At 48.5% G+C, this 17432-nt stretch overlaps 1 protein-coding gene across 6 annotated transcripts in view; it reads right to left on the reverse strand.

Moving 5' to 3' along the window:
* The window catches only part of PARD3B (par-3 family cell polarity regulator beta), a 432959-nt gene extending 424555 nt beyond the window's left edge, over window positions 1-8404 (reverse strand). For 2 of the 6 annotated variants that reach the window (XM_064515264.1, XM_064515263.1), the window contains exon 1: window positions 7925-8404. In XM_064515264.1, coding sequence (XP_064371334.1) covers window positions 7925-8044 — 120 coding nt within the window. In that variant the 5' untranslated portion in view covers window positions 8045-8404. The remainder of the gene's footprint in view (window positions 1-7924) is intronic. The other 4 variants (XM_064515262.1, XM_064515259.1, XM_064515260.1 and 1 more) reach the window with 4 other exon arrangements.
* Between the last annotated feature and the right edge of the window lie 9028 nt (window positions 8405-17432).

Genomic DNA, 17432 nt, shown 5'->3' on the forward strand with positions numbered 1-17432 from the left:
TGCTTTTATTAAAGAAGATACTACATCAGTACTGCATAGACTTATTTTCCAGAAGCGCTTGCAACATGCTGATTTTCTAGGATTTTTCACACGAAGCAGCTTCCTTGCTTAACCAATATATTTATGGCCTTATCTAGCCAGTGGAATTTAGAAGCCCACTTCTACCAACAACTTACATGAGCCTGCCATTTTCATTTAAAGTCGATTCTCTGACATAAAAAGGGTACATCTATACAAATAAGCAAGACTCAAGAACAAAGTATAAAAATACAAAGCAAAATCTGTTGTTTTTCAACAACACTAATTGCTAAAGCCCTCCAGCATCATTATGTTGAGGAGGGAACACAGGCATCTTAATATAGGGCTAGAGGGCGTTTTCAATAATGACAGCAACAGGTCTTTACGCCTAGGAAAGCTGCAGTTCTTATGACATTAGCATCATTAGGAAAGCCTAAAGAATGTTGTGCTCCATGGGGGAGGAAATGTGCTGGTTGGGTGGCAGGATGCAAGTCTGCACAGTATGGTATAATTCAACTGACCTATCATACTGAACAAATGAGGAGGAAAGCACAGTCATGTAACACAAACTGAAAGACGCTATTCCCAAATAATTTTATCTGTTAAAAACAAAAGCATTAAGATTTAAAAAAACACCAGTAGAACACAACCCTCCATTCTCAACTACTTAGAAAAAGTATTAAAATGGCATTTTATGTAACAAGCAAAAGCATCTCTCAGCTCCATCCTACGCTGGAAGGGATTTTTTTTTTTTTTTTTTGGAGCATTAAGATTGTCATACTGCATGGTGCTTCCTTAGCTGGAAATTAATAAATGAAAATTATAGTTTGGGGTTTAAACTACTTCTCCACAGATTCATACAAGATGATTTAGATTTCTTCTTCATTTGTGCAAAGCAGTCTCTGCAGAGACTTCTGTAGTGCTTTGTTCAGAGGCTTCCTTCTATGACTGCTTTAATGGCCAGTATTGGCCATTAAACGGTGTTCCAAAAGCTTTGCTGTCTCTCAAATTATATCAACTCAGTAATAATCAGAACTTGATAAAGATGATCTGGGAAACACAAACAAACCCCTATATTATCGTATACATTGAAGCCTGATGGGCATTATTTCCAGGATGAGTTATTCTAATTTCACCTACTTTCATCAGGTTCACCAAGCTCTATCCTTCAACTGTGCTTCTCTCTAGAAAAAGATTAGCATCAGGTTACTTAATGCTAAGCCAGAAGCACAAGTTACTGGCACTGGTCTACTTCTTAAAAACACTAGGAGACCCAATAAGTTATTTTTCAGGTTAAGCATATAAAGTCCCATAGACATTTTGTATGACAAGTTTGACTTTTAGTCCAAAGGAAGCTTTTCTGTTTGGATTATAACACCTGTTAGAAGGAGCAAAGGAGACTGGATGGACATCTACCAAAAAACTCATTACATCTATACCAGTGACTACGATGCAGGACAGAAGCAGATTTTACAACATTTTATTCACAAGTGAAAGAAAGGTGGGCACTTTTTAACTGTACTTTTTCAGGATTACTTTGTCAGATTATCTAACTACAGATAAACAGAAGGCCACTGTCAGTGGCTCGCATATCAGTCCCCCTTCCCAATACAGGCACATCCAAAGTAGTAATTATACATTAAAATAGGTGATCAATACGTGGCAATACTTAACAATAAACCTGCAACATGCCTCTCACCGCATTAAGTATTTGGACAAATGTTTAATACCAGAGCTTCTAAATCTTTATTTGACTACTGATCAGAACCATGCGCTTCAAGAATTGATTACTAAACTCTTATTTCTCAACTTACAAATCAGGGTGTTGAAATGAATTTAGCAGTCTATGAAAACAATCTGTTTTCAAATTACTGGAAGTTCTAGATCAAGAGCATCTTTGTTTCTGTGAAGCCATCATCTAAGACACGCATGTACAAATATCTACTATGAAATTTACGTAAATTACTGAAGGGGGGGGTAGCTTTTTTTTTTTTAATTAAAAAAAAAAAAAAAAACTGGCAAATCCTTCCTGCCTGCCTTAACTGGAATGCTTTGTATACCCATCATTCTGAAGCACAGCCAATGAATAAAAACACAATGATTTCAAGAAACTGATACACTTGATTCCAACCAGTACCACCAAACTGTAACAACTCTGCCTGCTTTGGAGCACATGCAAACACTAATTGCTATAGCATAGGTCACAACGAAGTCAACCGAGACAGGAAAAACTAAGAAAAAGTTGCCAAAAGATTATTTTCTCTGTGATTAAAGGCAGTTATATATTAACAATATAATTCATATAACAATTCTTTAAGAGACTCAAACTATGCCACTTGAAAGCTACTTCTAGTAACAATGCCACCAGTGTTAAGTCAGTGACAGAAATTGTTTTATATAGAAGTTCCTGAAATAATTGTATTTCCTTCCCTTTTCTTCTCTCCCCCTACTTATATGGCCTCTCTTCCTGTACAAGGGCCAGTTACCCACAAACTCATAATAATAATGGAAATGCAATATATCAAGTCATGCCTTTTTAGCATGGTATCACAGTGGGCACATCTGAAGGCTGAATGCAAAAGGGACAATTAAGCTGTTCACTGAAACATATCAGCTTGCAAGACAATTTAAAAGCCTGCTAACATACTGTAGCTTATAGAGCAATTCTAAGACAAATACGGAAATGAATAGTTAAGAACTTTACCTAGCAAAAGTACTTAAAACAGAGCTTAGAATTGCTTGGGTAAAACACAGATTATCGACTAATCCCATTCCTATTAGAGCACAAAATAAAAAACCTTCCTATGCCAAAGCGGGATGGGGCGGGGGGGGGGGGGGGGGTGTCAAAAACTGAAGTCCAGATCCAACAAGAAAGTGCCATACAGTCATATTACTCTCTCTTTATGTAAAGCTAATACCTATGAATATTTTTCTGTTTTGGGCAAATAATAAGAAAATTTCTTTCAAGACCTTCCATATATATCTTCAGAAGAAATCTGTTGTGTTTTTACAAGTTTTTTTGCAAGCACAGAGTTCTGATTCAAAATAAATTGTCATCTCCCCTCCCCCCCTTCTGTTTTTAAAGAAACTGCAAGAAGAACATTTAGTACTCCTTCTGCTTGCTGGCTGCTTTACAACAGCAATACACTGCTCCAAAAAACAGTAATTGTCATGTTGTGGGGCAGAAAGAAAAGGAAAAATATTTTATTAGTAGGAATTAGAAGCTGGTACTGACAGTCGACCTGCAGCATTAGCTCTTTACATGCATCCAGTGTTGAGGAGATCACTGGTACAACCTCAGCAACCCACTATCTTCTCGCCAATCAAAATGCACTGTTCTTGTATGAACTTAACCACTATATGATGCTTCCGACTCAATCTGACTACCAACTAGAATTACCATTACCTCTGTAGAATCAACTGTTGGTTTCTGCACGCGCTCATCAGCGGAAACAAGCACTCTAAATGCCCACTACAACCGGAGATCAAGTCTGAGCGAGACAGTTTGACTACTATTTGATTGTCTGTGGGTCAGCATTCCCACAGGGAGGCCCACAAAGGCTATGAACGTGACCCACTCGAGAGCTTTTCACCTGTGGTTAAAATGAAAAAATTTAAACTGATGTTTAAATGACAAATTGCAGTGCTTATTAATTCTGTTACCTGACTTTCATGCCCCACTCATTCAGGTGGCTTCCTATGAACAAGGCTTTAGACAGAATCAAAGTAGTCACTTCAAGCAAAGCGCGAAGGTATGCAGCACGCGTGCAAACGTGCGCAACCTGATACAGAGATAACACTTTCCCATCTCCAGCTCCTGTAGAGAGACGGCAACGCACAAGCAAACAAAAAGCTGGAGACACAGGTTTCCTACACCTTTCCCGCAAGATACGAAGTTTCACTGCAGCTTTAAGAAAAAGTCACTGTGGATTTCACTTTCTAGTCTCATAGCCATTCTTTTCACTAAGCGTAAATCACTTTATACACTGAGAACATTAAAGGCCTTGAAGTTAGCAAGATCACACACAGCTGGAGCTAGCATCTCCAGCTGTAAGCAAAGGCCTTCACTAGAAAGCTAGCAGTTCAAGTCTTGCCCCTCACCTGGGGGAAACGAGCACAATGATGCCCAACACCTGAACTGCCCACACCTAGGAGCTGCTCTAAGGGAGCCCCAGAGCACGCGGGCCCAGACAACCCTGCCGGCAATCCCTCAGCGCTGTCCCACAGCCTCCCATTCTCTCTCACAAGTGGCCAAACCAAGGAGGTACCTTGTCTTGCTGTTGAACTAAGTATCCAAGTGCTATGCCTCATAGCCACAAAGAGGCAAACACAGTACCGACAGGCACAGCAACTTGAGTATTTTGCAGTACAGCTGCCCTCACTCAAGCAAAGAATCTTAAGTAGTGATAACATGCAGCTGCTCCCCAAAGCACCAAAAATACCAAGTTACAAGAAATAGTAAGGGACTGAGTTGACAATGAGAAATCATTAATCCTACTGTATCTACCTGTCAGTAGGAAACCTTAAAACATGCATTATTAAACAGCAACAAAAGTGGATACTGACTCACAAGTCCTGTCAATTATATTTCACTGAAACACAAGTTACTCTGAGATGAGACAGTAACTTATCTGAAAATTTACCGGCAATTCTCATAAAGCAGTTGATTAACAAAACATTTTCCTAAACATCTAATACTATTTATATCATGAAAATCCAAAGCACAAAAATCTTGATTCTATAATACTGATACTAGTTCAGGAGTCCAGACAGTTACCTGTACGCTCCAGTGAATTAAGCAAGATCTGCCCATTCAGAAGTGCAACACTATTCTCCACAACTGACTGCTAAACTCAATAACAAGATCGAAAAAACAATCACTGACTGATTTTTCAGCAAAAGCAATGGCCCAGTATCTTGTTTTATTTAATGACAGCAATCGAGTCTTCATGATCAAACCTTGCCAATGCAACCCAGCCAAGAAACCAAACCAAATTTGCTAATAAAATGCAGCAGGCTACAATAAGCAACTGCCTGCAGAGTGCTCAGCTATTTACCAGAAGTCTCACTGAAACAGAATACTTAGCTATTTAGTGCACAAATTTCTCCCTTGTTAAAAATATATTATAAAATTAGTTTAAAAGAGGAGCTGAGCCAATTAGACATCTTACTAGTTTTATAAACAACAGAAATACAAACTTTTTTACAATATACATTAGGAAGTGGTTTATTCTCACATCTTTCCCTTTACCAGGCAGTGGAATTCCATCAAATGACTGCAGTGCAATAACAAAAATCAACTGTTTTGCTTCCAAAAGTACCCCTGAAATACATTCATCTCATGTACATTTTGGAGGTCTTGAGAGTACCATAACACGATACAAACTTGGGAAGTTTTCATTAATCTACCTTTTTCATTTTTCCGTTCTGCAACTATGAAAAATATTCCTTGTATCAACTTCCCTCCCTTCTCCAAATACTTTAGGCACTTTAATAACACTATTTTCCACTTTGTTTTTTAAATGATCTTAACACTTCAAAAAAATTGCATAAAGCACATTTAAGGTGCCAATAAAAACAGCAGTATTCTGTCATAGGAAGTATTCCAAGCATTCTAAATATTTTGAAAAGAAAACCAGACCTTCAGTTATCTTTAACATAAGCCTATTCAGAAGTTCCCCTCTACTGCGTGCCCACACTTCACAGCAGACTCTAGCTAAAGACTATCTTCAGATGATACCATTCTCTACAGGATTTTAGATTTTGAAACAGAAACTTAATTTTAGGAAGAGGTGGCAGAATGGAAATGGCAAGAGACCCAATCAATCTACTTTAGATGGGACAAAACCACACCACGGGGTAATAAAATTGTTTGTAATTTCTGTGAGACCTATTTAACCAACCCCAAATTCTTCCTCTGAAAAGAGCACAAACTCCCAATGATGCTTGGCAAGATAAAAAGACATTTATCTACTTATCCTCTTTGCTAGTTCTACTGCAAATCATGTAGATCAAAAAATAATTACTGAAAGCACTGCAGGAAAACTGTGTAAGTTTCCAAAGAACAGTGGGGAGACAGGGGTGAGAAGTCACCAAAACTTCATTTAGCGACATGAATTAAAACTTGTATTTTTCAGGTCCTTCGGTTCCTTTCCACTCTTTAAGTTTCTTTGTGCAACCTCTGATTCACACTGTTAAGACTTTTGAACAAACTTTTTTTTCCCAAGATTTTTGAACTGGGCTGTGCTCACTTTGTCCATATGACACAAAATAGGGACTTCTACAAGGGAAGAAAAGAAAAAAAGAAAGAAGTCTCACATGAAAAGGTAAGAAATGCAATATTAGAAATTTGAACTCCAGCCTCTCTGCGGAGAGGGCTGGATGTTTTTGACATCACAGTATCTGAAGGTGGCATAGAAGATGGCCACTTAGCATAAAAATCATTTCCTTAAAATATTACCTACCTTGCATAGCAAAATGGGTACAAAACTTCAAAAAGTGTTACAGTCTGATTGTTTTCTCACACATTCAGCATTTATCTGAGCCCCTTGCAAGTTCTCAGGCAACCCCCACCCCACAAATTGTTTATTGTGCCTTGTAGAACAAATGGAGCCTTACCTAGAAACGCAGAGATCCTTCCATTCCTTTGTGATAATTAAAAACGAATAATAAAAAGAGGAGAAGCATATTTGAAATAGCCATACAAGAACTTTGTCAGCCATCATCATGAGATTAAGCCCAACTTCATCACAAGTACAGGCTGAAGTCAAATTTTAAAGTTTTCAAATTCACCCCAGCCAAGAGACATTTTGTTTCTGACAAACCCCACTCTTGAACAGGCCCTACGCGCTTATTTTAATACTCCGAACCATATTTCGATGTGAAAGAGCTCGCTGGCTGCTGACCACACCACCACCAAGGATTCTACACATATTTTGCTTTTATCACACAAGTGCAACATTCATAAGGAAAAGCATCTTTTATCCAAAATATCTGTCAAACTGCATGTATCTTAAGCAGGTTAAAGCACTTACAGGTGTTTACATAGACTAACATGGAAACCACTATTATCTCTGCCCCAGAGAAGCCTTGGCTGTTCATGATGAACTTAACTGATCAGTAGTAAGTTTTCCCCAAAATAAACCTGCAAGGCAGGAGAATTTTAGCTCCAATTTTACACAGAATACAAAGCGAGGCAGGGCTATCACACGGTATTATCAGCCCCAGGAGAAGCTAGCACAGCGCACAAACCAGAGCCTGTGAACTCCTGACTGTACTTTTCCCACGCAGATGTGTCAGGAGAAGGGCGGATAACCTCGCAAGGCCTCATGCAGGCCTTGGGATGAGACCTGCTCTCGTAAAGGAGTATTTGCAGAACCAGGCCTTTCATGGACGCTGATGAGCGTCCCGCCGGCCCGCAGCACCTGCCTCTTGGGGAGGGGGGTATTTCTACCCTCGGTGAGGTACGCCCTGACAGAAGCCCCAGCTACCCTCCGCGCAAGCAGGGCACTGCCCGTGCGGCCAGCACCGCAGGCAGCGCCAGCAGCCGCGGGCTTCGGGGAGGGACGACGCGTGTGTGCCCCTACCGAGTCTGTCAGCGGACACGCACGGCGGCGACACGCGGAGCCCGACAGCGGCTCCGCCACACCGTGACCCGGGGGCAACGCGCCCGCGGCCCGGCACCAGCGACCAGCCCCTCCCGCGCCCGCGGCTCTCGCCAGCACGCGGCTCCCCCCGCCCGGGCCGCCCCCTCCCCCTCCCCCGCCGGCCGTTACCCGCCCCTCCCCCGCCGGCCGTTGGTGCCCCTCGCGCCGGCCGTTGCCCGCCCCCTCCCCCGCCGGCCGTTGCCGCCGCAGACCCCCCTCGCGGCGGCCGTTGGGCGCCCCCCCCCCCCCGCCGCCCTCACCTTCTCCTGGGCGCGGCGGTAGCGCTGCAGGGCCTGCTGCGTGAGGTCCCGCACGCGGAGCCGCCCGTCCTTGCAGGGCACCACGATCCCCGTCCGCCCGAAGCACACGGTCACTTTCATCTCAGCGCACCGCCATGCCCGGCCCGGCCCGGCCCGGCCCCGCAGAGAAAGGCGGCGCGGCGCGGCCGGCGGCAGCGCAGGTGCGGGGGTGCCGGCAGGTGGCTGCGGCGGCCCCGCGGTGCGGTGCGGTGCGGTGCGGTGCGGCGGGCGGGCGGCCCCGGCCCGGCAGGTGCGCGCCGAGCCCCGCGGCTGCGGCTGCGGCTGGCCGCGCGCGCGGGCAGCGCCGGGAGCGAGGCCGCGGCCGCCGGCGGCCTCCTTCCGCCGCGCCGGGCCGCGCTGCACCGCTGCGCCCGCCCCGGCTCGCCCCGCCCGGCGCTCCGGGGAGGCGCGGGACGGCCCGGGCCCGGCCGCGGCACCGGGACGGGCCGCGCCGCGCAGGCCGCGCCGCTCTTAAAGGGGCCGCGCGCGGCCGCCGAGGCTGAGAGGGCTCGGGTCGGCGCCGCGCCGGGTGACATGCCCGGGGCACGCCGCAGCCTGCCCTGGAGCTGGAGCGAGGCGTGGAGGCTGGGGCCGAGCAGGGGCTGGAGGCGTGAGCGCCGGCCAGCGGGAGGTTTGTGCGGCCCCCGGGAGCAGACGCGGGTGACGCCTGGGCTGCCGCAGCGCTCACCGGCCCCTCCTGTCCCTGGCGCACCCGGGGCACTTGCCACCCGCCCGCAGCCTTGTAGAGCAAACCCCGGGGAAACAACCCAGGGAGCCGTCTGCAGGGCTGCTTTCCCGGGCACCTGCCTGTGTGCGTGCACGTGCAAGCACACAAATGTGCGTGCTGTGTGCTTTCGGGCCACAGCCCCTACCTCCGCTTTGTCCTCCCGAGTACGAGAGCAACGCAGAGGAGCAGCAGTATTCCCTCTCCTCAGGAAAGAGGCTGCGCTGGGCAAGCCAGGGCAGTGGAAAGGCTTCCCTGGAGCCAGTCCCTGTGGCAGGTACAAGATAGCTGAGGTACCCAGCGAGCACAGCTGGAGCCGCCCAGGGAGCAGGCACCCACCACCACGGCCCAGGGTGGCTGCACGGTCTCCTCTGGGTCAGCACCACCGCAAAGCGTTCATCGATCAAACCCCTCGCTGCTGCTGCGGGGACCGGCAGGTCGCCTAGGCCAGGGGGATGATTCACGTCAATAACGCAAGGGGAAAAAAAAAAAAACCAAGGAGGGAAGACTCCATCAGGCAGGGCGACGCCATAAATCGGGCTTGTAATGAGGGGGCAGCCGGGGGGCAGAGAGGCGATGACTCCTTACACGGCCCTCGCGAAGGGGAGCAGCCGTGCAGGCGGCCTTGCTGAGCGGGAGGCGAAGGCAGGCCAAGGCCCTCCTGCTGCCTCGGCTGCCGCCGGTGCCTGTACAGCTCTGGCTACAGAGTGCAGCCCTTCAGGTTAATAATTCACTGTGAAACCACGGGCTGGGACGTTTCTCGCTCTTCTTCTCTTCCGGTTAGTGAGCAAAGTCTGACACACTCAGGAAAAAAACGATGGTACGGTCTGTTCCCTCAAGTCCTGAAGAGTGTAGGTGACAAACATGGAGCTGGATAGGGTTTGCTGACAGCGATGATGTCTGCTGTTGGACCAGCTGGTACAGCTGGAGAAAATTAAAACAATTTTGGGCCCAGCTCCATATCTGAAGCGTAAGCAGCAGGTTGCATAGTGTCCATGGTTACACGAAAAGGACTGATAAGTTATTTCAGAAAAGATGAGCAGAAGAGAAAGGATTTTCTTTAAATGCACGTGCTAAGCGTCTTACTGAAACCGAGATCATATTTAATTATCACACATCTACAAGGGGGAGGAGGAAAGGCTGCAGAGGAATCACCGGGGTATTTACTGTCTGATAGTGTTTGTTTGAAAGTTAGGCTTGGTAGTGCAAATAAGGCACTGCTGTGTTGTGGGTGCAGCCTGTGTTTGTTTACTTTGAAACAGTATGGGAGGCTTTGAAGCCAGCTGGTGACAATTAACACCTACCTATCAAGGTTTTACCTGCAACTGTCCCTGCGAGTGCGGGCTGCACTGCTTTCTGAGGAGAAAAGCTTTGGTGTATCAGCGAGCTGGCCCCGGTTTCTCTCTTCTTTTGAGCGGGGGGAGGCGGGCGAGGAGGCAGCAGCACTTTTGTCCTAAAGCCGAAGAAGTTGGCCCAGTCCAGTTAACAACAAAACCCGTGGCGCTGGCACAGCTGAGGGGCAGCCTGGGCGAGGGGACCGAGACTGGGATTCCCACCAAACTCTGTGTCTTAAGAAACTGGAGCCTGAGCTCTGAGAGGGCTAAGAGAGCCGAGCAGACCTTCACCAGCCTCACCACTTCTCTAGGTCACTTGCAGCTGCGTGGGGCCATCAGGAACTGTGAACAAAAATAATTTCCCAGAAAAAAAATAACCCAAGAACTCTGCATCGCTGTCGGCTTCCAAACCCAGACGGGGCTTGGGCTCCCTGGTGGCCCCAGCTGCCTGCTCCCCTCCATGCCCCTTCCTGCGCCAGCGCACGCGGCTGCACGTCTGCGCAGCACGGCGCCGTGGAAAACTGATGCCTGTGAAATGGGTGGGGGTTTTTTGGTTTTTTTGTTTTTTTTTTTTTTGGCCAGAGTAGCTTTCAGCCAAATCAGTTCTGCAGAAACCAGAAAATCCGTAGAAACCAGGAATGAGTTCTGTAATCTGGTTTGATGCCTGGGCTGGCCCAAGGGAGGGCATGGCACAGCAAGATGGCAGACTGTTTCTTTTGGTTTTTATACCGGCTTACAGGGCTTGGCAGGCAGCCCAGCTACAACAGTTTCCTACATAAATACATATACATAGCCATGATGTATATTCATAATGTTCATGTATCAGTTTCCCGAGAGGCAGTGAGCAGATTTAGCAGCTCACTGCTGGGGAAGGCTCCACCGTTGTCTTCCTCCTTCTCTTCGCCCTTTCCCACCTGTTGCTTCTCGGGTGCCTCCGTGAGCCGTTTCAGCGCGTCAGGCTGATAGAAAACTAACACCGGAAAAAGAGAAAACTAACACAGAAAAAGGTCGCCTGTGCCCAAGCGACCGCCCTGGGCAACTTACTGCGGGGCCCGCGCGACGTGCGCTGGCGCATGTCCTGGGTCCCTCCTCGCCTGCGCCGCTTTGCCGGAGACCAGCGTGGCCTGGACCATGCTGGTACTGCTGGGCTCTCCGAACACCTCTCCGCACGGATACGGTGCCGGTAACGCAGCCCCGCTTGCACCTCCGTCCTCCCTCCTGCCCTCGCCCCGGGTGGCGTCACGATGCCAGCAGCAGGACTGGGATTTAGGACGTCTGAATTCCTGTTTTCTCTAAGCTGACGGGCCCCTGCAGCATCCCTGTTGTAACGGGGAACTGCAATAAGGGTAATCCCTACTTTGCTTTTATGTCAGCGGGGTTTTTATCCAAAGATCGCAAAACAGTCAGCAAACGCCAGTGAAGATTCGCAAGTGTTGCGCCAGCAGACTTGGACTGGTTAAGCAACTTGCCTAAAAACACAAAGGAAATTTTCCTGCTTTTGCTGCTGACAAGACAACACAAGTTTTGACCTTTAATTTTTGGCTCTGAGCAGCGCCTCTTTCCTGCACAATCACCCTTTAGGCATTTAACTGTTTGACATCAGTAGCCACGGCTGCCAAAGACGATGCTCTCCGAGCACTCTCGGTTCAGCCTCTTTTCTACCGCTAACAACCCGGGCAGAAGGGATACAGTTGGTTTTAAGTCGAGTTACATTCCAAAAATGCCAAAAAAGAACATCCAGAGGTTGTTATTATTATAGGCACCCTCATCTGTTCCCAGACTTCCAACCAGTGTGGATTTTGGGATAAAGTGGAACCAGATGAAAAGAAAAGAAAAAACTTTATCATTTAAGTCATAATCTCTGGAGAGCTGGTTTGTGATTCTTTTAGCCTTTTTTCTGATAACACAGTAGGATGTATTTGTTTGCTGCTTATGGAATGTTGTTACCAGTAAACCCTTCAATTACTAAAAGCAAAAAAGGTCATAATTCCTGCTGTTTATATTTTGCATTTCTCCTAGCCTGGATAATGAAAATCAATAAAACCACTTTCACTGTCAAGGTCTCAGTGGTACAATGTTGGTGAATAAAGAGGAAAGCAAACTAACAAACGTTGTTGGGAACTGCAGTAGAATTAAAAAAAAAAATACAATATAAAAGAATTTATTTACAACCTATATAAAAATCACATTCTTGCAAAAGTTTAATTTGAACCTAATTTAAAGTTGAAATAACAAATGAAAGCATCGTGATGCAGACTTGCAAAACAACATATCCCTCCGTTTGCATTCGCGATGCCATCCTCAGTTCGCTTTGGATTGTCTTTCTGCTCATGTAACTGTATTGATTTGGCTCAGCAAAGAGTTTTTTTTTTAATATCTATGTTCTGTAAGGAGCACGATTGAATAACCGGTAGTATATCCCCTGCGATATCAAAATAAAAGTGTGGCACCAGATGGGAGGAATCCAGTTTGGGTTAATCTAGGCCAGACGCTCGGCTCCTCGTCGCAGCCGTCACCACTGCCCCATCCTGGGCTGTATTTTGTGAGAAACCGCACGCACACGTACGCACACGCCGTGGTGTTTCGTGACGTAATTCCCAGTGTATTTCCTAAAGCCGGTAGACGTGGTAAGTGCTGGGGTGTGCAAGAGTGGTATTCAGAAAAGTGCCAGTACGGTAACCTCTACCAAATCATTTCATCTAGTTGGCACTGTTTTAACCTTATTTTAACACTGTTATCACAATCCTTGTGCCCCCATTTCTCTCTCCAAAATGTTAAATTGCCAGCGTGTCTATGTCATCAAGAGACACCAACAGCCCCGTGGATCCTTCCAGTTCATACTGGCATGACTGGCCTATAAACTGGCCAATGTATGTTTAAAAAAGGCTCAGCGTGCAAGAGCTGTCCCCCGGGGGCCAAACCCCAGCCTGCGGCGGGGAAGGGAAGGCAAGTTGTGCGCACGGTGGGATAAGGATTTGTTTGTAGTTAAATAAGTGTAAGGGCTGTTTATAACAAGCTGTGTTTACGGTGTGGACAGGAGATGGCTCCATCTAAATATGCCCAAAGGGAATTAACATTCTTAAAAGTTTGGCAGGTGCAGAAATTATTCCCTCAAAAAACCCCCCAAAGGTATGTTCAGAGAAATCTGGAGGGGAAGGAAAATCTAAATGCAACCCCGGGGCAGATATGTGAACAAAAGTTGTATGTTCAGAGACTTCTTTAAAATGGATCCTCAGCCACAAAGTTAGGTAAACACCATAGATACCATCTCTAGGACTTTCAGAAAGAAAGAAAAGCCTTTTGAAGCTGACTTAAAAGTGTAGGTAGATATAATCTCAGATTTCTTTTTTATTTCTGTTCGCTTATCTCAAAAGTCTTCGTAACTGCGCTGTTTTCACTTGTGTTTGAGCAATTCTGCTCTCGAGCTAGAGAGGAAAACACAGGTCCTGCCCCTCAGCGACACCACTGACGAGAAGATTCAGGTGGAGAACCTGGTGCCCGTCAGGTCCGCTCTGACGCGGAGACCCTGGTGCCCGTCAGGTCCGCTCTGACGTGGAGAACCTGGTGCCCGTCAGGTCCGCTCTGACGCGGAGACCCTGGTGCCCGTCAGGTCCGCTCTGACGTGGAGAACCTGGTGCCCGTCAGGTCAGCTCTGACGCGGAGACCCTGGTGCCCGTCAGGTCCGCTCTGACGCGGAGCACAGCGCGCCCAGCACAGCGGTAGAGCCCGTGTCCCCGCGACGCTCCCCCGCCGCAGCACAGCTTCGCAGCGGTGACTTGCCTCGCTGCGGGAGGCTGGACGCCCTCGCTCTTCCTCGAGCGGAGCGCGGCACGCGCGCGCTGGCTTGAGCGACCGGGACGCCACGCCACCTCGCTGCTCTTTCTGCCCCGAGGCTGTTCTTGTAGCGATGCAGTTTATTCGTCTCTCCTTGCTCAGAGCTGCGCCTAAAGGCACAATCTGGCCTTTAATTAGCTGAGGGAGAAAAAAGCAAGTTTGCAAGGGCCACCACTGGTTTCTGTTTAATAGTACATCATTTCCAGATTTTGTTTACTTCTAGCTTTTAGCACCGGTTTCTTTTGCTTTGTTTCATGCGTATGCGGCTTTCATTAATTGTTCCATTCGCAGGCATGGCTTTTGGTTGCTAATGCCAATGTTTATATTTGCTGTAACCTGGCCAGCATTATAACTTTAATTAATATAATGCTATTAATGCTATTTAATTAATATATGCTATTTTAAAATGTCTATTTTGGCAGCTATAAAATCCATGAAATCACTTGCATCATAACTGAAGGCGCAGTTTTTGAAACAGATTCTCACCGATTCTCCATTGCCTGGTCACCCTCTTTTCCCTTCTCCCTCTCTTCCTTACAGACTGTTTTATACTGCCCAGTAATAAGAGCTACAGATGTGAAACAAGTTTTTACCCATTCGTTCCCCAGAGGCGAAGGATTCGCTCCACCGGTGGGAAGGACGAGGGCTCCCGGGCCGGAGCAGCTTGGGGGGGACTTGCCAGGAAAGGCAATTCCAGTCCCCGCAACCACGGATGAGCCTCTCCCGCAGCCCGGCAGGGAGGGAGGAATTAGCGTGGCACTCCGCTCCGGTCGCCGGCACGCAGCGGCGAGGAGGGCAGCCTAAACCCTCAACTGCTTGCCGGAGGCTTTGCCCACCGGCTCTGCTCTTATTTGCCTTCCCTTCCCACTTTGCCCTGGTCACGGAGGGTTCCCGGTAAGGCCTCCTCCTCTGCAGGGGTGCCAGACCTCCGGGGCTGCTCCACGAATCTCAGCTGCTCCGCTCATTTACACGGAGCAATCTGGGTCAGGCGGGCTCGACACGCCGCCTCTCCTTTGCATTTTACTGGGGACGCTTCCTCGCCTGATCCTTTTTCCAGATGGCCCCTAATCCTCGTACGTAACCCAAATCTTCCAGCCACGATTTCTTGATCTCCTCAACAACAGATAGATTTTTTCCAGTGCACACAGTACATAGCGTTCCTGCTGTTTCCATGACACTTCACGGTATTTCCCAACAGCATTTCAAAATACTCCAGCTTTTGCACCTAAGGCGATGGCTGAACAGCAGCAAGCCAACGGCGCGTCAGTCCGACTCGCGGTAACCGCTGCACACCTTTCCTTCCGAGAGGCGCTTCGATCATCCAGATGTTTTCCCCAGATGTTTCCAGCGTCATCCCAAATTCATCGAGGGTGAAATCTAAACAGCAGCGGTGCTCTTACTCTCTGACATAGCAGTCGGCTCTTGCTGACGAAATCCCGGCCTCCCATTCCCGTTTTCCTCCCTCGCCCCCTCCCTTTTTTATCGGTCCAGCGCGGGGCTCCCGAATCCCACCTGCTCCGGCTCCTCCCGCGCCCAGGTACTGCGGAGCGGCCCTGGCACCTCCACCACAGCTTCAGCTGCCGTCCAAGCCGGGGTCGGTTTGTGCCGGCCCCTGCCGTGCCCCGAAACTTTATCGAAATTAAAACTTTCCCTGACTTTCTCCAGGGCTGGGATTCGGCCCTGCACACGCATGTCTACTCAGCAGGGCTGCAGAGAGCATCTCCTTGCTATTTTTGGGACATGTGATATCCTGCCTGTTGTAGTCTCACCCACTCCCCCGTTCTTTCCAAAGGGCCACTAAGGTGTTCTCCCAACGGGTGTACAGTTATTCGGTTATTGCGCTGGTTATGGTTGCATTGTTGGTAATTGCTCAATATTGCAAGCGATTTATCAGTAAGTGCAGCGTCTTTCAGGTCTGTCTTCGGTGAGAGAACAAATAGCATCTTGCATCAAATAGGCTTCAAAGTCTTCAAGAGGCATGTTTCTTTAATCATCTTTTTTAAACCATCTTTCCTACTGCAGTCCTGCGGGCTGGGGTTTCTTTCTCCCTTTTAAACAATACCTAGAAGTTTCACTCCTTCCCTGCAGTGGAAAAACACATGACATCAGTCTTTGAACAGGGTTTTATCGTACGGTCCAGCTACCACCTTGCCGCAGCTTCATCTGCCTCTGATGGGATTTCGCTCCGACGCTATTCGCCCTGCGCCGCTCCTCAGCCACCTGGAAGCTCTTTGAAGCTTCCTGACACTCACGAAGCTGCAAGTCGCTTTTGGCTACGCCGGTCATTTAGGCCTTCCCGTACTCGGCTTCAGGGGGATTCGCAGGTGGGACAGGCGCGAGTCCGGCTTCTCCCTCGGTAGTACCTGCCTTCTGGTCGCGCCTCGCCAGCCTCCCTGCAAAACGCTGAGCGGCTCCATCCCTCCTGGGGGCTTTGGCAGCTCTCCGCCAGCGCTCGCGGCAGCCCCGAGCGGCCCGGGCTCGGCCGGGGGAAACGCTCTCCCAGCGCCGCTCGGAGCCGGGTGCCGGCCGGGTGCGCAGAGCAGCGAAGCGACGGCAGTCACGGCGCGAGTCAATGCAGAGCGAATGCTGCAGGCCACAACATTGATATTTAAAATAAGACACACTGCTTAATAATAGATAATATTTTTCAGCTGTAATCATTTTGTCCCAACGTGTTTACACACATTGCAGAGATCAATAAGGATTGAAAATAAAATCCTACGCATGATTTAGTCTTATTATAATTAAGAAATAATTAAGGGACACGGCAATTTAAGCAAATATTCTTCAGTGCTGTCCTTTAAAACCATATCCCGTAGCTTCACGTGCAAAATTTCACACGGGAAGAGCTTGGCTTTCACAAACCTCAACCCTGCAATTCAGGCCAAGGTTTGGGAAGCACCAGGGCAAATCTGTCACTTACCCAAAGCAGCTAAGCTTAGTTGTCCCTCAGGCTTGAAAATCCCAGCGAATCCCGGCCCTGACAGCCTCGGCAGCTAAAGCCTACGCTCACTCTGCTGCGACCTGCGGACGCGTTTATGAACGCGGAGGGGAAGTTGTCGTGCCGGCGTTAAGAGCCGCTTCTCGCCCCCCCCAAACTCGTGGTGAACGGCTGGCAAAATGCTCCTGCTCGCCCCCCGCCAGGCTTTGGGAATTAAGCACACCCACCACTTCCATACGGGAAAAGCAAACACACACACGCACACGCTGATTTCTTCGGCTTGCTGTTTCAACGGCCCATGCGTGTTTTTAAAAACAGATTCTGGTCTGGCCGTACTTATCTTGCTGGTATTTGGATTCACCATGAAATAACTTTGCACGCTGGATGGTCGTCATCACCACTGCGAGGTAACGTTACCCGTGTCCTACAGGCCTTGCAACCGGCGCGACAACGCGTGAAGTTTGTCACCGCCGCCGCGGCCGGCCACGAGGTCCTGCTCTCGCCCCCGCGGCGCGGGTTTCTCCGGAGGCGGTCAGCAGCGCGCGGCCGCTGCGGGAGAGCCCAGCCCCGCTCCCGGCCGGATCCGGGCGCGGCCCCTCGGGGAGCACGGCGTTGTGCTTTCTCCCTGAAAACTTT

The sequence above is a fragment of the Dromaius novaehollandiae genome, chromosome 7 (assembly GCF_036370855.1).
Source record: "Dromaius novaehollandiae isolate bDroNov1 chromosome 7, bDroNov1.hap1, whole genome shotgun sequence".
NCBI lineage: Eukaryota > Metazoa > Chordata > Aves > Casuariiformes > Dromaiidae > Dromaius > Dromaius novaehollandiae.